This window comes from Moschus berezovskii, chromosome 11 (assembly GCF_049115385.1).
Source record: "Moschus berezovskii isolate FMDL1 chromosome 11, NW_MosBer_1.0, whole genome shotgun sequence".
Lineage (NCBI taxonomy): Eukaryota > Metazoa > Chordata > Mammalia > Artiodactyla > Moschidae > Moschus > Moschus berezovskii.
In genome coordinates this window covers 106,069,225-106,090,937 of record NC_142470.1, presented here as the reverse complement: position 1 = coordinate 106,090,937, position 21,713 = coordinate 106,069,225, and the positions used below count along the sequence as shown (strand labels likewise).

Here is a 21,713-nt window from a genome sequence, read left to right as displayed (position 1 = left end):
CCCCATTTTACAGATGAAGAAGCTGGGGCTGAGAGACATTCCAACTTGTCTTACTGAAGTCACACAAGCCTGCTCTTAGATAACAGTCTAGATGGGCCCTGATTTGTGCCTAGACACAATTTCTTCAGCTTTAATATGGAAATATCTTAAGGTTGTTTGGGAGGATTAAAAAATACTATGTATTAAATTTTTTTTGGCTGATTTGGGTCTTCATTGCGGCACAGGGGCTTCTTTAGCAGGTAAATTCTTAACCACTGGACCAACAGGGAAGTCCTTGTATGTGTTTGTCGATTGCCTGTTTCCTATCCTAGACTGACAACTCCAGGGGGCAGGATCTTTGGCTCATTCACTGCTATACTGTTTGAGCCTGGAACAAGAGCACCAGAGCGCTCAGTATTTGTGTCCTAAAGAAAATGACAGACCGTGCGCCTTCTATCTGCACTCCCTGCATCTGGTTCCCTAGATTTCCCCTCCACTGGCCCCAGAGATCTCTGGCCTGGTCCTGGGGGATCAACTTCTGGCCTCTGGACAAGGTGGGCAAAAGCCCCAGGAGTGCAGAGGTCAGAACAATGCCTGTGGACGTGAAGACCTCCCTCAGGCCTCCGCTCTCCGGTTCTCCTTTTCTTTTTTCAAAGCAGGAAAAGCAATTTTCTGGCCCGAGCACCACGTGGTGCTGCTTCAGAGGTTTTTACAGAGAAGAGTCACCGCCTCCGTTGCAGCTTTTTTGGGGAAGGGGAAGGAGCCCAGCAAGCGAGGCCAGGATAGGCTGCGGAAGGGGAACAGTGCGATAGGCAGAGCAGGTCGGCGCGGAGGAGAGCAGGACCCGCCAAGAGGGCGGAAAAGCTTGAGAGGAGGGCGGGGCGGACAGCCGCCCGCTGCTCCCGCGCTCTCGCGTCACGCCACCTTAAACGCCGGACTTCCTTAAGGGAGGGCGCCCGAGCCGCGCGCCAGGGGGCGGAGCCTCCCATGCAAATGAGAGGCGTGGGTCGCGGGGCGGGGCAGATGGGGCGCTGACCTGACGTCAGGCCCGCGGCCGGGACAGTTGGCTCGGTGGCGGCGGAGCGGCAGGAGCGGCGGCGCGAGCGGGGCCGCGCGGCGGGGCGCGGGGAGCGGCGGCGGCCGAGCCGGAGCAACATGGCGCCGGTGGGCGGGGGCGGGCGCCCGGGCGGTGGGCCGGCCCGAGGGCGCCTCCTCCCGGCGGCGCTGGTGCTGCTGGTGCTGCTGTGGGCGCCGGGGGTCCGCGGCCAGGGCGACCCCCAGCGGAGCGCGATCCTGGGCATGAGGCTGGCGAGCTGCAACAAATCGTGTGGGATAAACACGGATGGCATCATCTACGTGTCCGAGGGCAGCACGGTGAACCTGAGGCTGTACGGCCAGGGGCTGGACTCCTTCTCCAGCAACCTGATCTCCTTCACTGAGGTGGACAACGCCGAGACCTTCCACAACTCCACTGACTGCCCCGAGCTCACCAAGGACCTGGTCGTCCAGAAGCTGGTCAACGTGAGCCGCGGGGACACGTCGGGGATGCTGGTGGTGCTCACTAAGTTCCTCCGGAGGAGTGAGAACGTGAAACTGTATGCGCTGTGCACCCGGGCGGGCGTGGACGGCCCCTGGCGGAGGTGGACGGACAAGGATTCGCTGCTCCTCATGGTGGAGGAGGCTGGGAGGCTCCTGCCCCTCTGGTTGCACGTCCTCATCATTATGGTGCTGCTGGGGCTGTCGGGCATATTTTCCGGCCTCAATCTGGGGCTGATGGCCCTGGACCCCATGGAGCTGCGCATTGTGCAGAACTGTGGCACTCAGAAGGAGCGGCGCTATGCCCGCAAGATCGAGCCTATCCGTCGCAAGGGCAACTACTTGCTCTGCTCCCTGCTGCTGGGGAACGTGCTGGTCAACACCTCCCTCACCATCCTTCTAGACAATCTCATCGGGTCCGGCCTAGTGGCCGTGGCCTCCTCCACCATTGGCATTGTCATCTTCGGGGAGATCGTGCCTCAGGCCCTGTGCTCCCGACACGGGCTGGCTGTGGGTGCCAACACGATCATCCTCACCAAATTCTTTATGCTGATCACCTTTCCCCTCAGTTACCCCATCAGCAAGCTCCTGGACTTCTTCCTGGGTCAGGAGATCCGCACCGTTTACAATCGGGAGAAGCTGATGGAGATGTTGAAGGTGACCGAGCCTTACAATGACCTCGTGAAAGAGGAGCTGAACATGATTCAGGGGGCCCTGGAACTGCGGACCAAGACGGTGGAGGATATCATGACCCAGCTGCAGGACTGCTTCATGATCCGCAGCGATGCCATCCTGGACTTTAACACCATGTCGGAGATTATGGAGAGCGGCTACACCCGCATCCCAGTGTTTGAAGATGAGCAGTCCAACATCGTTGATATCCTCTACGTCAAGGACTTGGCCTTCGTGGATCCGGATGACTGCACCCCGCTCAAGACCATCACCCGCTTCTACAACCACCCAGTGCACTTTGTCTTCCACGACACCAAGCTGGATGCCATGCTGGAGGAGTTCAAGAAGGGTAAGGCCCCAGAATGCAGCTCCCGCATCCCTCTATGCGGTACCTCGCGTATCCTGACCTGTTTTGTGTCTGCTGATCTTGGCGTTGCATTCGTGTGACTCTGTCCATTTGCCCAGCACTCCCTATGCCTCTGCAGAGATGGGCAGTCAGGCCAGCAGAAACAGCTCTTAAGCATCTGCCAGGAACTGCGCTTTGTGCCCCAGGTGGATCCAAGCAGGGCAAGACACTTGCCCGCCTGGGAGCAGGATGGAGCGAGGCTAATGCATTCAAGGAGGCCAGCACCGGGGTATGGAGATTAGGGCCTGGTACTGGCGCCAGCACGTCCTATTGGGGTCGGGTGGGGAAGGGGCTGGGAAACCCGGAAAACCTTCACAGCGGAGGGAACATTTGGGGAGATCGTTAAAAGATGGGGAGACTTGGTCCTTGAGGCAGAGGGAACCCCTTGAGCAGAGAAGCTGAGTTGGGGAGCAGAAGATGTGCTTCTGGTTCAGCAAGTGGTTCCATTCTTGTGCGTACAGGCTCTGCTGATCAGTGGTCAGTAGGGGAGAGACCGAGTCACCCAGGGCCTTGGGAAGAGCCTGAAAGTCAGAGCAGTCAGTCTGCTGGGCTCTCGGAGCTCTGGAACGTTTTGGAGCCAAGCGAGAATGGTGTCACTGGAGCGCCTGGCCCACGGAAGCCAAGTTGGGAGGGCACTCACTGACTCCCTGCTGAGAGCAATGCCAAGTAATGCTTTTGACTGTTTAGCAGAAGCGAGCAGATTAAGCGTTGGTTATTCTGTCTTTCCCAGGCACCCCGCTTTAGCTTCCCTCCTGTGGTCTGCTGGGTGTCTTCAGTTGGCCTGGCCTGGTGTTTTTTCCCTCACACATGCTTGGTAGTTAGACACTTGGAGGGTTTACTCGGCAGCCTCAGCGCTCAGAGCACACACCCCTTTCCTTACTTCTAGCAAAACTTTCCTCCTGCCTCTGCCACTCCGAGTGACAGTAAACAAGCCAATTATGGAGCAAAACCCTCCTCGGCCAAAGGCAGTGAGGAGACCAAAAGAGGAGCTCTTTATAAAGGGATGGGGGGTCACCTAAACCCCAAAACTCTGCTTCACTCCCCACACATGGGACTTCTGCTGGCTGAGGCAAGACCTCAGCCCGTTGTTGCTCATTTCTGGAGAGCCTCAACTGACTGATCAGTGGGTGACAGAGTAGGATAGGGAGGAGCTGGTCTGGCAGGGATGCTGGGATTAGAGCCAGGGTGGGGACTGGGTACCTTCCCTTTTTCAGTTTGACAGACTGAATCTCAGCATCAGAGCTGAGGAGAACTCCAGTTATATAAGCTTGAGTGGGAAACAGCCTGTAAGGTGGTCTGCAGAGGGGATGGTGGTAATGGCACAGCCCCAGGGGAGCTTCAGTGTGGGCAGACCCAGGAATCTGTTTCCCCCAGGTATCAAGTCCAAACAGACGAGCAAAGGGGATTTGAGCTCCACCCCCACCCTGCAGCCTCAAGGCCTGGAGGATGTTTCCTATGTTGCTTGGTCCAGAGCAGGGTTAGGACTCACCAGGGCGGCTTCCTCCTTAACCACCTCTATGGTCTCTGGGACTTGCTGGTGACACACCCGACAAGCATGTTTGCATCGTCCAGCCCGGATCTGGATCCAACCCGTATGGACTGGCATGGTCAGGCTTCCCAGCTCCTGATCAACAGGGTGGGAGCTTCCTGAATCCTGGCAGAGCCATCTTTGGGCTCATCTTTTTTTTTTTTTTTTAAAAAGTACCACCATTTCCTGAAGCTGGGAAAACAGAGGTAGCATCTCTGAGGGCAGAGCTGTGTTGAGTGGGGCTCTGCAAATACACACTTTAGTCCCCCGGACCCTCCTCCATATCAAGCCTGTAGCCTGAGGCTGACGCCTGGTGTGGCTGCTGGTAGTTCTCTGGGCACACAGGCACAGTTTGCTCCCTGCATTGTGAGGCCCTGGGCATTACACCATCACTTCTTGGTTCCTAGTTTTAACTCGTGGCTGTGCTGGGCTCCCCAGAGTGTGATCTCTCCCACATCTTCCCCTCTGGCATTTACCTTTTCAGTCTAAGGCCCTCTTGGACATGGCAAATGCTCAGTGTACACCTGTAATTTACTGCCTTTTTTTTTTTTTTTTTTACAAATCTGGTATTTAGAAGGCTTCTTTTTTATTTCATTTTTAAAAATATTTATTTATTTGGTAGTTCTGGGTCTCGGTTGTGGCACATGGGATCTTTCTAGTTTCGGCCTGTGAAATCTTTAATTGCAGCATGTGGGATCTAGTTCCCTGACCAGGGATCGAACCCAGGTCCCTGCATTGGGAACGTGAAGTCTTAGCCACTGAACTGCCAGGGAGGTTCCAGGCTTCTTTTTTTTTGGTTAAGAAAAACCAATGAGCCGGGTTAACACAGCCAGCATTGTCAGCAGCACAGATATTTGAGCCGGGGTCCCTACCTAGTCGAGCCTAGGGGCTTTTCTGTTTTCTGGGGGACCCTTCATCACCTCCAGGTTGGATGAGGGCCCTGAATCCCTCTGGAGTCTCCGCTGTGGGTGTGATTCTTTTTAAGGTCATTTCATCTCCACCTTACCCACCAGCATTGTGAGTTCCTTGAGGGTTGGCATCATGCCTTACTAGCATTTTCTCCACTCATTTGCCTGGCGAAGAAACAAACAGTAAACGTTTGTTAAACAATGAGTGAGCAACAAGTGAGTGGCTCTGTCACTAGCCAGGCCGGCCTTGCTGGCCTTGGGGACACTCCCAGCCGGAGCCTTTGCGCTGGCTGCTCCCGCAGGCCGGAATGTTCTCCCCCAGACTTTGTGGCTCACTCTCCCCTCCCTTGTGTCTGCTTCATCTTCTCAGTGAGGCCTTCCTGTCACCCTTATTTAAAACTGTAACCCCTGGTCCCTCCCTGACCTTCCTGATCTAACCTGACCCACCCTGTACTCATTTTTCCTTTTCTCCTATCACTTTCTAACAACTGTGTGATTTACGAGTTTACATTTTTATTGTCTATCTCCTCCCACTGTTCCAAAGGGCAGGGTCTAAGTTTTGTTCACCCATATATCCCTGCCCATAAAATGGTTCTTGTTTAGTCCTTCAGTCGCCTCGGACTCTTGTGACTCCACGGACTGTAGCCCACCAGGCATCTCTGTCCATGGGATTTCCCAGGCAAGAATATTGGAGTGGGTTGCATTCCTCCTCCAGGGGATCGTCCCATCTCAGGGATTTAACCCATGTCCCATGCATTACAGGCAGATTCTTTATCGCTGAACCACCAGGGAAGCCCTAAAATGGTTCTTGGTACATAGTAAGACTTTGATTAAAAAGTCACTGAAGGAACGAATGACCTGTCAGATTTGAGAATTATCCCCATTACAGAAGTGTTAGAATTTTGTGGAGCTGATTAGGGATAAAGACAAATGGGTGTGTGGTGCTGTTATCCAGGGGACTTGACTGTTTCCAGCTGCACCGGGAAAGCCAGGAGGAGCTCCTGCAGAGACACATGCGTTAGAGGTTTGGGTCACGGCCTGAGAAGCAGAGTTTGGGGTCCTGGCTCCCCTTCCCTATGCCTCAGTTTCTCAGTGAATAAGCGGTCTTTGAGCATCAGGGGCTGACATGACTTCACTCACCAGCGAGAATCATGAATATGCTCTGCACACTTAGAGACAGGCGCAGAGAGTCATTTCGAGCCTGCGGCTCTGAGCTTTGCCTGGAGACTACAGCAAGGAGGTAACAGCTTCCCGGGCTTCCCAGGTGGTTCAGCAGTAAAGAATACACCTGCCAGTTCAAGAGACATAGGAGACACAGGTTTGATTCCTGGGTAGGGACGATCCTCTGAAGGAGGAAAAGACAGTATTCCCGCTCCAGTATTCTTACTGGGAAAATCCCATGGACAGAGGAGCCTGTAGTCCATGGAGTCATGAGGAGTTGAACACGACTGAGTGACTGAGCATGCCCACCCGACTGCTTCCCAACAGAAGGCAGCTGTTGCCAGGTGTTTATTGAGCCCTGTACAATGTATGAGACATGATGCCTGGTGCTGTGGGCCCCCGGAGCAAGGCCCGCTAGCTGGTGGAGGCTGTCAGGCCATTGGGAGGCTCCTACTGTTTGAACCTTGGTCCTTCTTCTACTTGAACCTCACCTAGAATGTTGGCAGTACCGGGTGTTGTGGTTGAGTTTAGCCACAGCTGGAAATCTGAAAACAAAGCCTCCCTGGGTTACTCCTGGCTGGCCATGTCTTTCCTTCACCACCGATGCCTCCGAAGACCCTGGAAGCACAGTAATGAATGAACTCTCCACTAGAGTTTGGAAGCCCCACCCCTCATTGAAACCCACCCTCCAGCTTCTGCTCTGCCCCTCCCTCCGGTTCATTCCTCCCCCTCCCAGACATTCAGCTCTTCATTAGTCATCTTTCCCCACCCACTTTATAACCACCTCGCCCCCAGCAAAGAGCTGGGTTTAAACTCTGCTTGGTCATTGGCTCCTGAGGTAACCTTAGACCTGTTACTGCTCATTGTAGATAGTGGGTTATATATTGGAGGGAAAAAGCTAGAAATGATTTCATGAAAAACTCCTCCTGTATTTCCTGTGCCACATCACATTTTCCCCAGCGGCTTAATTTTATTCCTGAAACAGCTTTATAAAGGCCGGAAAGAACACTGCATAATTTTTGCTTTTGGTTCCTACCATCTGGCACACCTTGAAAGTATCTTGTTTCCCTCCGCCTGCTTGTTCTTTCATTTGCTCAACAAACATTTAATTTTTGGAATCCTGTGTGTCAGACGGTGCGCTGGTTGTTGGGAGTCAGAGGACGAACACAGCCCTGTTCACAGAAGTCATGGTCTGCTAGGGAGACAGACGTGTAAACAAAACTTAGGTAGGCACTGTGGGGCTCCCAGGAAGGCCTATGCTTCCAGAAACTTCTGAAGTTAGAAGGACAGGACCCAGTGATTATTTCAGGCATGTCGAAGTCTGAGTGGGAAGTGTTTGTGAACAGGTGAGGTTTTGCCTGGGATCCAAGTTGCAGATGTTGTCATTTAAGGGAAACGGGCGGAGGAGGGAGCAGAGCCAGGGTGGCGAGGGTAGGGAGGGGTGGTGGCAAAGAATACGGGGACCCTTCCTGGGACTCCAGGTCATCTGGCGGGCCAGTGAGCGTTCATACCCGCCCGGGCTTCCTGTTCATGTGCAGACGGGACACGAACAGAACTCAGTGGGGCCGGGGTGCGGCCCGGGAGGCCACCCTTCTGACAGGCTCTCAGGCGATGCCTGTGCTTGCTGGTCCTAGACCACCCTGCACAGCACGAGGGCAGAGTCCACCCATGTGGGTGTGCAGGTCAGGTGCCACGTGGGCTGGGGAGTGAGGCCTGCATGGGGCTGAAAGGTTTGGGAGTCAGCTGAGAGCGAGCAGCATGTGTGAGGCATGGAGAAGCCTGGCTGAAGCGAGCCCAGGTGTGGGATGGGACAATCGTCAGGAGGAGCTGGGAGACGGCAGCCTCCAGAGTGATCAGAGGCAGTCCCGCACCTGGACGGCGCCACCTAGAAACAGTCTCGATCCGAGCTGGTGATTTGATCTCCAGAAGCCTCTCCAGGGGCCGGTGTATCTGAGCCAGTGAGGGAGATGCCAGCAGGCAGCTGAAAAGACGCTGGCCAGGCTGCTGCTTGCTTCTCTTCACTGTGAGGCTTGTGGGCACCTCTTCTCCTTGCTGGCATCGTGCAGCCCATGGATAGCTTCCACAGAGGTGCTGGAGCTGAGAGCACTTTGAGCCATCTTCTGTTTACAGACCTCTTCCTACAGCTCTTGTGTGTGTCCTGGAAGGTGCTGCCTTACAGCCAGGCCCTAGTGAGAGCTGCGCTTTACTTGTCAAAAGTCTTGTATTCCTAATTCAAAAGACCAGCTCCAGAGTTTTCCTTGACCGCTCTGGTCAGGACAGGGGATATCGGACAGTGCACAGACATCAAACCCCAAGCCGCAGACCTGTGTCCGCAGGAGAAGTGGGTAAGAGGCAGGAGACTCTCAGGAAGTGAGGCTTGTCAGTAGAAGTCTGATGTTTGAGTTGGCTTTTCAAAGCAGAGTAGACACGGCTCTTTTCACAAGCACTTGGATGAGATCACGGGGTGAGAAATGAGCTTCTCAGCTCTGGGTGCCATCCTTGGAGAAAGCTGCTTCTGTGTGTTGTGACTGCCTCTCAGGCCTTCCCAGAGGGGCGGGGAGGTTCCAGCATTGTGTGCCCAGTCCCCGCGGTAGTGCTGTCATGCTGACGAGCTGGGTAACTGAACAGCTGGGACATCCTTGAGGGAAAGGAATGGTGCCTTGTGACGTTTTCCTTGTCTCCTCGATGGCAGGGACTGCAAGCCTGTTTATCAGACACTTTCTAACAGGAGTGTGCCCGGAATGGAAGGATGGACCGGGCCCTTCTGTCACTGACTTGGTGACTGATTCTGGCAGAGCCCCTGGTTACTACAGCCCCTCCCTGTGGGGAGGGAAGGCTTGTCTTGTCCTTTCATCACACCTGAGCATCCAGGAGGGACATCCGGTTGTACAAAGCTCCGTGGCTACAGCACAGATTCCTGGCTCATTTCACGAACTGGATTCTAGACTATGTAGTCTGTTCCTGTTCCATTGATTATGTGATTTTCTTTTCACTGATGTTAATTAAAAAGACCTGTATATTATTATCAGGACCTTTGAAAACACACAGAAATCAAAACAAAATCTCTATAAGCCTGTGATCTTGCGGATAGAACCACTTTTGATATTTTGATCTATTGTGATAAATTTTTAAGAAACTAAAAAATTTTTTTAATGATTGTTGACTTCTTTTTTCGATGTAGGCCATTCTTAAAGTCTTTATTTGTAACAATATTGCTTCTGTTTTATATTTTGGTTATTTGGCCTTGATGCACGTGGGATCTTAGCTCCCCTGCCAGGGGTTGAACCTGCATCCCTTGCATTGGAAGGTGAAGTCTTAGCTACTGGACCACCAGGGAAGCCCCTTAAATGTTTTTTTCTTCTAAGTTTAAAAAGTCTTATGACAAAACAACAGGGTCAAAATCATTTTCATTTTTACTGTCATGCTGTCTCCATTGGGCTTCCCATGTGGCACAGTGGTAAAGAATCTGTCTGCAATGCAGGAGACCTGGGTTCGATTCCTGGGGAGGGAGGATCCCCTGGAGAAGGGAATGGCAACCCACTCCATTATTCTTGCCTGGAGAATTGCATGGATGGAGGAGCCTGGCGGGCTACAGTCCATGGGGCTGCAAAGAGACGGACACGACTGAGTGACTGACTCTACTCTCTCCCATTAGCTGTCCTTATGTGTTTTCACATTGAAATCACTGTTTGTGTGCAGTTTTCTGCTCTGCTCTTTGGACCAGAGTTTAGATCCCTTCTTCAGATTTCTGCTTTGATAAGAAATGAAATCCCTTTCTATCCCTGGGTTTCTTAGGAGGAGCGTCTAGGAGGGTTTCCAAAGGCTGAGGGCTGGGCTGTGTCGTGTGACTGACGGGGGAGCCCAGAGGGCTGGGGTGTGCAGCCTCCAGCCTGTTGTGTCGGGGGTTAAAGCTGCGATTGCTGGAGCGGTCCCCAGAGCTTACAGCCAGAGGCACTCCCCTGCTGCAGGGCCCATTTACCGTGAACTGGGCAGGGTGAACTGGGCAGGGTGCTCGAAAGACTGGTTTCCCCAGGCTCTCTGGAACGCCTGGTCTCTGGCCAGCAGGCAGCCAGGAGCCTTGGTTGGAAGATCTCCCACTCCTCCACATTGTCACCACCCCGGGCAGGCTCACTCACACACCCAGACACATCCATACCCCAACACACATACACAGTCCGCCACACGTCCATACCCACACACTCAACAACCCCCCACAGCCACACACTCACAGAACCCCACAGCCACAGCCACACACTCACACACACAGCCCCATACCCACATACTCATACCCACAACGCCATACCCACACCCGCACACTCACACACACAACTCCCACCCACCCATTCCACACATACACACGTAACCCCATACCCACACCCACACACTCACACACACAACTCCCACCCACCCAGTCCACACCCAGACACACCCACCCACCCCCTCACACATACATATACATGCGCACATCCCCCTACCCAGTCATACACACCCCTCACAGGCAGGCTCACTTACACACACACAGGGACATGCTTTTACACGGGCAGACAGGCATACACATTTATCCCCTCCAGGCAGGCGCTCCTCTCTCTCACACACACACACGCAGGCCTGTACACATATACGCAAAGTCACCTGGAGTCCTGCTTTTAATGTCTCTCATCAAACTTTCCCAAGAGTGAGTTTAAAGAGGAGCAAAAGCTTATGTAGTGGAGTTTATTTTGTTAAAGGCTCAAATCAGTGACTGGCTTTTGGCTCTGTGGTGGCTGGTGCCTTGGTCACCCACATTAATGACAGCATCTAGCCGAGAAGGAAATGGCAACCCACTCCAGTGTTCTTGCCTGGAGAATCCCAGGGACGGCAGAGTCTGGTGGGCTGCCGTCTGTGGGGTCACACAGAGTCGGACACGACTGAAGCGACTTAGCAGCAGCAGTCAGAGGCTGTGGGGAGGGCGGAATGAGGTGAGGCACGCACGGGGCTTAGCTCAGGCCTGGCACCGTGTTGTCATGCAGGGTCAGCTATCTTAAACATTACTGTTATTACCGTCCAGAAGATGCCCCCATTTGGGCCATCGTGGTTCTCACGTACCAGCTTGGCTGGCAGCTGCCCCACCGTCTGGGCATGGTGCCTTTCTTGGAATTATGAAGACATTGAGGTCAAAAAGAGCCTGCTATATAATTACAGGCTCTTTTTAATTCAGATGGCATCTTATCTGGACCCTAGCGGGTATGTTAAGGGTAACAGAAGCCAGAGCTTAAGGAAAAGAAAAGTCCAGAACAGTAACTTAAAACTGAGGAAATGCTCCTCATTTACTTATGTTTTTTTTCCCTGCAAATTCCTGCCACCATCCTGTTTGCCAGCACCTTTACTGCAGGAGCACAGAGTGGGGGTCGCTGCCGCAACGTGGCTGCACCCCATGTGGGTTCTTTCATCTCAGGACCTGCCAGTCGCCTATCCTCCTTGGTGCCCCGGTTAGGGAGGCAAGAGGCTGTGATAGAAAAGCAGGAACAAGAGGGGGACCCAAGGTCTGTAAGAGGATGGAGCAGGGATCATGAAGAAGGAAGTGCCTTCATGAATGGTTAGCCTTTGCTGAATCCTGGGTTAACCCTCCAGGCACTGTAGATGGGGAGCCAAGGCTCAGAGAGGACAAACATCTTTCTTTCTCAGCCACGGGACAGCTAAGTGGCCGCCCCAGACTGCTCCCCTCCCCGGGGCCAAGCCCTCAACTGCTGTTCTGTGTCATTTAATGAGATTGTAGATTCTGAAAATGAGACCAGAAGATTGGGATATCCCAATAACCCCAGGCTAAAAAATGTACTGTCTGTTCTACATTTAAAAAAAAAGTTATTTAACCAGTCAGGTAGGTGGGTGGTAGTATATCACTGTAATTTTCTTTTCTTTGTGATTTTAATATAGAGTTCCCTAGTGACTAATGTTGATCACATTTTCAGCTGCTTATCATCCATTTTGGTGATTAATGCTTTTGATTCCCTGTTTAAGATTCTTTGGGGCTTCCCAGATTGTGCAGCGGTGAAGAATCCACCTGCCAAAGCAGGAGACACAGAGGTTCAATTCCTGGGTCGGGAAGATCCCCTGGAGGTGGAAATGGCAACCCACTTCAGTATTCTTGCCTGGGAAATCCCATGGACAGAGGAGCTTGGCAAGCTACAATCCATGAGGTCACAAAGATTCAGACACGATTGAGCATGCACACATGAATGCGTTAAGATTCTTTGCCTGTATGAAAACCAGGAGGAATCCTGTGCTATATTCTGGAAGCTGTATTGTTTCCCTTAGAGATCTATAATCCTTCTGGAATTTGTTTTTATGTGTTACAGGTTAAGATTTTTTTTTTTTATTCGTATGGATGTACAACTACTCCAGTAGAACTCATTGAAAAGACTCATTTCTCCACTGAATATGGTATATGTGGGGGTCTGTCTCTGGATCCTCTTCCACTGGTCTGTTTATTTCTTTTTCCAGTACTGAATTGTCACAATTGCAGTAGTTTTATAGTGCACTCTTGTTTTATAGTGAACTTTGGTTAATGTTAAACACTTTGTTCTTTGTTGTTCTTCAAGATTTAACCTCTTGCCTGGGAATTGTATGGAATTGCATTGATTTCCTGCGTAGCTCAGTCGGTAAAGCATCTGTCCAAAATATGGGAGACCTGGGTTCAATCCCTGGATTGGGAAGATTCTCCTGGAGGTGGAAATGGCAACCCACTCCAGTATTCTTTCTTGGAGAATCCCATAGACGGAGGAACCTGGCAGACTGCAGTCTGTGGGATCGCAAGAGTCAAACTTAGCACTATCTTTTTTTTTTTTAAATACATAATTTGAAGACTTTACATCTTTATAGTAAAGAATCTTCCAGTCTCCAAACATGGTTACCCCTGTATTAGTATGTGCTCTCTCTCTGTTTTTTCAAATCTATACTTAAAAATTTGTTTATTTGGCTGCACCAGATCTTAGTTGTAGCATGTGGGATCAAGTTCCCTGACCAGAGATCGAACCCAGGCGCCTTGCATTGGGAGCTCAGAGTCTTAGCCACTGTAATACCAGGGAAGTTCCTAATTTATACTCTCTTAATTTCTTTCAATGATAATAGTCATTTTCTGTGTAGAAGTCTCAGGCTTTCCTTAGATTTATTGCTGGATAGTTGGTGATTAAAAAAATTCTTTTTCCAAATGTTTGTTGCAGATTGTTCCAACCAGGGCGTTGTGCAGTTGAGTTCAGGTGCTAGCCACCTGGAGTTAGTAGGCTCAGTCCTCCGCAGACGGCCCGCACCTCAGATGCCAGCCTCACGTGGGGTTCCCTACGCCTGTGTGCGTCTGGCCAACTGGCTATAAATTCAGGGTTCTCATGACCCCCCTCAGGTTTGAGAATTTGCTAGAATGGCTCACAGAACTCAGAAAAGTGCTCCACTCAGGATTGCAGCTTTACTTTAAGGGCTGTACCTAGCATGGGGTCTGTCTGAGGGACAGAGTGTTCCAGACCCTCTCCCCTGGAGCCAGGCTGTGTCACACTCTTGGTCCATCAGTGGTTTCACCAGCCGGGATGCTCCCCTGAGTTTTGAGATCTAGAGTTTTCATCATCAGAACTTCCTTAGCTTGATTGGTGCAGTCATCAATCATGCCCCCTGGGGGCAGGGCCTTGTGTAGCTTCTTGTATTTAACTGGTGACCATCTCCAGTCTCTCTCTAGGGTCCCATCTCAGTTCAGTTCAGTCGCTCAGTCGTGTCCGACTCTCTGCGACCCCATGAATCACAGCACGCCAGGCCTCCCTGTCCATCACCAACTCCCGGAGTTCACTCAAACTCATGTCCATCGAGTTGGTGATGCCATCCAGCCATCTCATTCTCTGTCATCCCCTTCTCCTCCTGCCCCCAGTCCCACCCAGCATCAGAGTCTTTTCCAGTGAGTCAACTCTTCGCATGAGGTGGCCAAAGTATTGGAGCTTCAGCTTCAGCATCAGTCCTTCCAATGAGCACCTAGGACTGATCTCCTTTAGAATGGACTGGTTGGATCTCCCTGCAGTCCAAGGGACTCTCAAGAGTCTTCTCCAGCACCACAGTTCAAAAGCATCAATTCTTCGGCGATCAGCTTTCTTCACAGTCCAACTCTCACATCCACACATGACCACTGGAGAAACCATAGCCTTGACTAGATGGACCTTTGTTTCCAAAGTAATGTCTCTGCTTTTTAATAGGCTATATAGGTTGGTCATAACTTTCCTTCCAAAGAGTAAGCGTCTTTTAATTTCATGGCTTCAATCACCATCTGTAGTGATTTTGGAGCCCCAAAAAATAAAGTCTGACACTGTTTCCACTGTTTTCTCATCTATTTCCCATGAAGTGATGGGACCAGATGCCATGACCTAGAGTCATCTTATTAACATCATAGAGACATTGCTGTCACTCAGCAAGTCCAAGTGTTTTCCAAGCTCTTTGACAGGAAGCAGGATCAGAGACCAGGTATATTCTTTTTATTAAAAATTAAAAAAAAATATATATATATTTTTTTGGCTGCACTGTGCGGCATGTGGGATCATAGTTCCCTGATCAGGGATTGAACCCGTGCCTTCTTTGGTGGAAGTGGAAGTTCTTAACCCCTGAACCACTGGGGAAATCTCAGATGTATTCTTTATTACATTACACAAGGATTGTGAAATGTAGTTAATTTTTGTATAGTGACTCGAATTTATTGACCTTACCAAAGGGAGAAGGGGACGACAGAGAATGAGATGGCTGAATGGCATCACCGACTCGATGGAGGTGGGTTTGAGTGCACTCCAGGAGTTGGTGATGGACAGGGAGGCCTGGTGTGCTGTGATTCATGGGGTCTCAAAGAGTCGGACACGACTGAGCGACTGAACTGAACTGAATTGAATAGTTTATTTTAGATTCTTTTGGCTTTTCTACACATATGATTATGTTGCCTATGTATAATGGCAACATTGCTGATAAACTTTAAGCACTTTATATCTTGTTCTTGCCTTATATCACTGGTTAGGACCTTTGGGGTCATGTTGACCTAGTGACAGTGGGCATCCTTGTTTAAATATCTATTGAGATGATTGATTGATAAATCTCCTTTTTTCTGAATTATACTGATTGATTTTTGAGTGTTAATCCTTAAACATTTGTTGCATAACAGGAATAAACCTAACAGTCATGATGTGTTCTTTTTACACGTCACTGGATTTGCCTGTATCTTTTTTAGAATTTTGGCATCTACATTCATGAGAGAGATAGGTCTGTAATTATTTGTTCTGCCATTAAAAAAATAAACAAAAAACAATTGAGAAAGATATTATTACAAGGTGTCCCTGTTAGGTTTTTGTTTGTTGTGATAGGAAAAATAATTGCTTAATTATTATGTCTTTTCCCTTCTTTCTAAATATCCCAATTTAGGCAAGCAAATTTGAACACAGTAAGTAATATTCTCACCCTCTCCTTCCCCCTTACCTGCTTCTCCTTCTGACAGCAAGCCTCTTACATTACAGCAAATGTTGCTGCAGGGTTTTTTTTCTTTTCCATTTTTTAGTTCTTTTTCTCCTTCTTCAGGTTTATGATATCAAGGTCTTGAATTATTTTAATAGTTCACAGATTATTTGGGAACACGTGTGACAATCAGGAACCAACTGGGATTCACCAAGGGAACCGCCGCCCCCCCCCCCCCCGCTTTTTTTGTGAAAGGGGTAGGATTACTAGGTTAGTTCAGAAGAAAGCCAGCCCTAGACTTAAGGTATCTTGATGTCAGCATTTAAGAGAATTTCCTCTTATGTCTTCACGGCTAACATGGGACATGTGGGCCATGAATGTCCCATTTAATTTTTAAAAATTTATTTTTAATGGGAGGATAATTGCTTTACAATGTTGTGTTGGTTTCTGCCTCACAACAAGGTGAGTCATCCATACGTATACATATATCCTCTCCCTGTTTAGCCCCCTCCCACCCACCCCGAATCCCACCCCTCCAGGTCATCACAAGAGCACAGCTGAGCGCCCGGTGCCGTACATTAGCTTCCCACTAACTGGCTGTTTTACACATGGTAATCCAACCAGTCCATTCTAAGGGAGATCGATCCTGGGTGTTCATTGGAAGGACTGATGCTAAAGCTGAAACTGCAATACTTTGGCCACCTCATGCGACGAGTTGACTCACTGGAAAAGACTCTGATGCTGGGAAAGGTTGGGGCGGGAGGAGAAGGGGACGACCGAGAATTAGATGGCTGGATGGCATCACCGACTCTGTGGACATGAGTTTGGGTGAACTCCAGGAGTTGGTGATGGACAGGGAGGCCTGGCGTGCTGTGATTCATGGGGTCGCGGAGAGTCGGACACGACTGAGTGACTGAACTGAACTGAATATATGTATTTCAATGCTTTCTTAATTCGTCTCACTCCTCCCCTCACTGTGTCCACAAGACCGTTCTCTACGTCTGCATCTCTGTTCCTGGATGGTGGTCCAGTTTTTAGATTGATTTGCCCGTAGATGATTAGCTGGTTGCACAAACAGGTCCAAAGAGTGGATGCCTCTCAAGGCAGTACGTACACTGTGAGTCTGTGAGCCATCATGCGAGGAGTGATGGGGAAGGGGCGCCTCCTGGGGTGGGGGGCTCTGGGGTGGGAGGCCAGGCAACCAGGAGCTGGGGTTCTAGGGGGAAAGGCCAGAGGGGCTCCCGAGACCAGAGGACTGGGAGGAAAGAGAATCAGTTTGCTGGACGTGTCCTTCCTCCGGTCACAGAGCGTATCAACCGGGCCAGCATCTTCTCTCCTATTTGCTCTACTGTGTAACGTTCCTCCAGTTCTGTGTTCCTCCCCGCCTTCTGCACCATCCCTGCCTGTGTCCTCGGGAGAGGTTTTTATATCACTGAGGACCGAGACACCGGCTCTAGGTCTGAACTCGCGCCTCAGCTAACTGAAGAAACTTCAAACAAGCAAGAAACACCCCCTGTCCTTTGATCCGGCTAGTCTCCTTCCAGAAATCTATCTTCAGGACCTGAAGATAGACCCAAATATGTTTATTACAGGGATTTTCATAACAGCAAGGAAAGGGGAACGGCACAGTTTAGGAACCCAGTGGGGCTTGGGATTGTGTGTACAAGGAAATATTGTGAGGCCATTCAGTTTCTACAGATCTCTCTATGACATGGGCAAATACAGAGAATGGGAAATATTTAAAAAGCAGGGTACAAAACTATTTACCCGATGATCCGGTGCGTGGAGAAAATATACTGGGTTGGCCAGAAAGTTCAAGTTTTTGAATACATGGAAAACCACGAATGAACTTTTTGGCCCCTGATGTATGGAACTATTTTATTTATGCAGATTAATTTTAAAAGGCCAAAGAAAACATGCAGTTATCAGTACTTACCTCTGATGAAAGGTAAGATTAAAAGTTACATTAATTTCCTTCTTCTACTGTTACTGCTATCAAAAAAATCATGTAAAAATTAGCTAAATGTGAGAAAAAATTACAAGAAAATTGGGGAAGTTAGAACACTGACTGTTGAGGATCTTAAGGAATTACATGTTTGGGTGTGATGATACTGTTGTGGTTTTGGTTTTTTTTAAGGGTCCTTAACTTTTAGAGATGCTTAGTGAAATGCTTCCTTCCCTGGTGGCTCAGTCGGTAAAGAATCTCTCTGCAATGCAGGAGACCTGAGTTTGATCCCTGGGTCAGGAAGAGCCCCTGGAGTAGGAAATGGCAACCCACTCCAGTATTCTTGCCTGGAGAATCCCATGGACACAGGAGCCTGGCAGGCTACAGTCCATGGGGTCGCAGAGTTGAACATGGCTGAGCAACTAAACCATCACCACTGAAGTGCTTGGGTAAAAGTAGCAGATGTTTACAGATAAGATCTGGGATTTCCTTCATAATAAACCAGTGGAGTTGGTGGGAGGAGAGAGGAAACAAGATTGGCCAGAGGAGTCGTTAATTGTTTGAGGTATGTGAAGGGTGTAATTATATTATTTCCTCTACTTTTGTATATGCTTTTATTTTCCATCATAAAAGGTTGGAAATTAGAGACTACTGGTTAACTGAAAAATCAAAGGCATGAAGACCTGTCCCCAGCATGAGAGACCAGGCTTAGGGTCCCCCAGCATCTGCTGTCAACAGCTTCACCCCTGGGGCACTTGGGTTAAAGAAGGCTCTTTGGGGAAGTCCCATTTCTGAATCCCAGCTTGCTCACTCCCTCACAGTGTGATCCTGGGAGGGGACCTCTCTGAGCAGGGGTTCCTGCCTGTGAAGAGTAGGATCCATCATAGTTGTGCCTCCGGGCTGGGGGAGAGGAGAGGGGGACAGTTCCCTGCCCCCCCGCCCCAACTCACTCGCCCTGACTGCTAGGTGCCCACGGGGGCGGGGGAAGTGCACCCTGGGAGGGACACCCCAGTGTCTACTAAGTGAAGGGACAATGAAAGTGTGGCCACCTTCACAGAGAGGCTCTAAAGAGCTCTTTAAACTTTTTGGATTATGGACCTTATTGGGGAAAAAAAAGTGTGTGTTTTTTTTTAATTGTTTTGGCCATGCCACACGGCATGTGGGATCTTAGTTCCCTGACCAGGGATTGAACCCTTGCCACTTGCATAAGAAGCTCAGAGTCTTAACCACTGGACTGCCAGTGAAGTCCTTCCTCTAAATTTTTGAAATTTCTATCTCTATTCAGACACTGTATACATGTATGTTTTACTAATACGAATATTACAAAACAAAGGAAAAAAATTTTAAAGAAGTAAAAATAAAATAACCATTCTTTTAAAATGTTTTGCTAATAGTTACCACTTATAGTTATCTCTAGCACATACTTTATATATTTTCTGAAGGCACAAAATACCCTTGTGCTGAGGTCCCTCAATACTGACAGTGGCTGTATGTCGATGTTTCACGTAGTTTCCTTTGTTTTGAATTGTTCTGGCCAGTCACTCAGCCCTGACTCCATCCTTACTGATTTCCCCCCAGTGCTGGTTGGGGTGGTGGGTGGCAAGGGGGCCTCTGTCCTCACTCCAGGATTTCCTTGTTAAGCAGCTCTCTCTATCTTGTGAGCTTGGCTCCGGTTATGTTTTTCACACGCGTAAATCCCTGTCTGCACTTGCTCTCGATTTGCCAGAATATGAGTGAGTGAGCGAGTGTGTTAGTGTGTACAGGATCCCTGGAGCCCCTTGGTCAACCGTGATGGCTGGTGGCCTGCTGGCCTGCAGAGCTAGTCTGGGTCCACCCATGGTCAGTCTGTGCAGTAACAAAAGCTAAAGTTGCTTATATATCTTGGATTAAAAATCCATGGAGACAGCGTCAGGGATAGGTACCCCCTTGGGAGATCCTGTCCTGACGAGCCGCGTCTGCGTTGCTGGCTGTTTTTAAATCTGTATTTATTTGGCTGCGTCGGGTGTTAGTTGTGGAATCTTCTCTGCATCATGCGGGGTCTTCTGTTGTGGCTCACAGACTCTCTAGTTGTGCTCGGGCTTAGTGGCCCTGCAGGTTGTGGGGTCTTAGTTCCCGGATCAGGGATCGAACCCCAGCCCCCTGCACTGGAAGGTGGATTCTTAACCGCTGGGCCACCAGCAAGTCCCTGCATTGTTGTTCTGCTCAGGGTGGCTGGGCTGGTTGGTTTCCTGGTCAGTCCGTGAACCCCTTCTACCTGTGCACTCCTGTGCAAGTGAGCACCCGTGTCTCCATTTCCATTTCTCTTTTCCATGAGGCCGTCCCCATATCACTTTTTTTTTTTCTGCTTTACTCTGTTTAACCCTTTTCCTTGCCATCCATTTTCATGTGTTTCCTTTTAAAAACCCATCAAAAGGCAGTGTTTTCATTGGTGATATTTATTGAGCAACTTACTTATCGAGTACCTGCTGTATATCTAGACATGGAGGAATGAGTCAAGAACCACCAAATACAGTTTCTATAGGTGAGAGTGTAAACGCGGACACATCCTGGAGAAGGCAGTGTGGAGGTTTCTATCAAATTTGCCCTTTGACTTCGTGACTCCACGTCTATAAATGTTATCTCACATGTGTCAAATGAGGGATTGTCCTTGCGGGGTTGTCTGCAGTAGGAAGAAACCTGGAGACAATCATGTGTCCATCAGCAAAGATCCATCCTGGCCCCTACCAGCGGATTTCTCCGCGGGGCAGCTGAGGAGCCCTGTGCTGCAGCGACATCGCCGACTGCAACATGCCAGGTGCAGAAAGGTGTGCCTTATGCTTTTGGTTAAAATAAAAATAGAAGCAGTGGATTTTACCATAGAAACTCTCAGAAAAGAGGAAAACGATTAAGAATTAAAAGTCAGAGTCACCCTCATCCTGCCACCGTAGATGTTTTTGTTGGGTTTTCTTCCAGTGAATCAGCAGTGAACTAGATTGCTTCTCGCCTTCAAAATGAGATAGCCTTCTTTTCTGATTATAAATGGAAACATTAAAAAGTAATACAGATTGACTTTAAAGTCCATTTAAAATTTGACCCCATGAGCTGTAGCCTCTGTCCATGGAATTCTCCAGGCAAGAATACTGACTCGAGTGGGTTGCCGTTCCTTTCTCCAGGGAATCCTCCAGACCCAGGGATCAAACTAGGGTGTCCTGCATTGCAGGCAGATTCTTTACCATCTGAGCCACCAGGGAAGCCCTTAAAATGCATTCAGTTCAGTTCAGTTCAGTCGCTCAGTTGTGTCCGACTCTCCGCGACCCCATGAATCACAGCACGCCAGGCCTCCCTGTCCATCACCAACTCCCAGAGTTCACTCAAACTCATGTCCATCGAGTCGGTGATGCCATCCAGCCATCTCATTCTCTGTCGTCCCCTTCTCCTCCCACCCCCAATCCCTCCGAGCATCAGACTCTTTTCCAAAGCAAAAGAAACCACTGTCACTCTTACTGCCCTGTTTTGGAGGTATCTGCTTTACGCAAATGGTGAACCACTGTCTTTTAAAATAAATCTGTGTCTACATTAGCCTTTATAGTGGCTGTTGTACTGTGTCATAAACCACACTGGGTAGACCCTCCTGGGCACACCTTGCTCATGGTCTGGGCACTTCTTTTGTGTTAAGGTCTTTCTTAGAAGTGAAAGGAAACTGACTAGTCCAAGGTCTTACATGTTGTGCATCTTGATGCATGCTGTCAGACCATGATGGGAAGATTTCATTGTTCTTTCCAATACTGCTCTCTTTTAGTCACCATAGCCTCATATTTTAATTTATTAAAATGATTCTAATGAATTAAGGACCTCTTCAGTGTTTTTTAATTAAAAAACTAAAAAGTTTTTTCACTGTTTTTTTAAAAATAATTTTATTTAATTAATTTTGTTTTTGGTTGCCCTGGGTCTTTGTTGCTGTGTGTGGGCCTTCTCTAGTTGCAGCAAGTGGGGGAATGCTCTCTCTAATTGCAGTGCTGGGGCTTTTCTTTGCTGTGGCTTCTCATGTTGCAGAACACAGGCTCTAGGCACAAGAGCTTTAGTACTTGCAGCCCTCGAACTCGGTAGTTGCAGCTTGGGGGGCCTAAAGCATGCAGGTTTCAGTACTTGTGACACAGG

At 49.5% G+C, this 21,713-nt stretch overlaps 1 protein-coding gene across 2 annotated transcripts in view; it reads left to right on the top strand.

Annotated features, from left to right (window-relative positions):
- The first annotated feature begins 1,011 nt into the window (after positions 1–1,011).
- The window catches only part of CNNM4 (cyclin and CBS domain divalent metal cation transport mediator 4), a 38,089-nt gene continuing 17,387 nt past the window's right edge, over positions 1,012–21,713 (top strand). For both annotated transcript variants that reach the window (XR_008682562.2, XM_055401136.2), the window contains exon 1: positions 1,012–2,536. Coding sequence is in view for 1 of the 2 variants with exons in the window: in XM_055401136.2 (XP_055257111.1) it covers positions 1,135–2,536 (1,402 nt within the window). In the remaining variant the exon portion in view is untranslated. The remainder of the gene's footprint in view (positions 2,537–21,713) is intronic.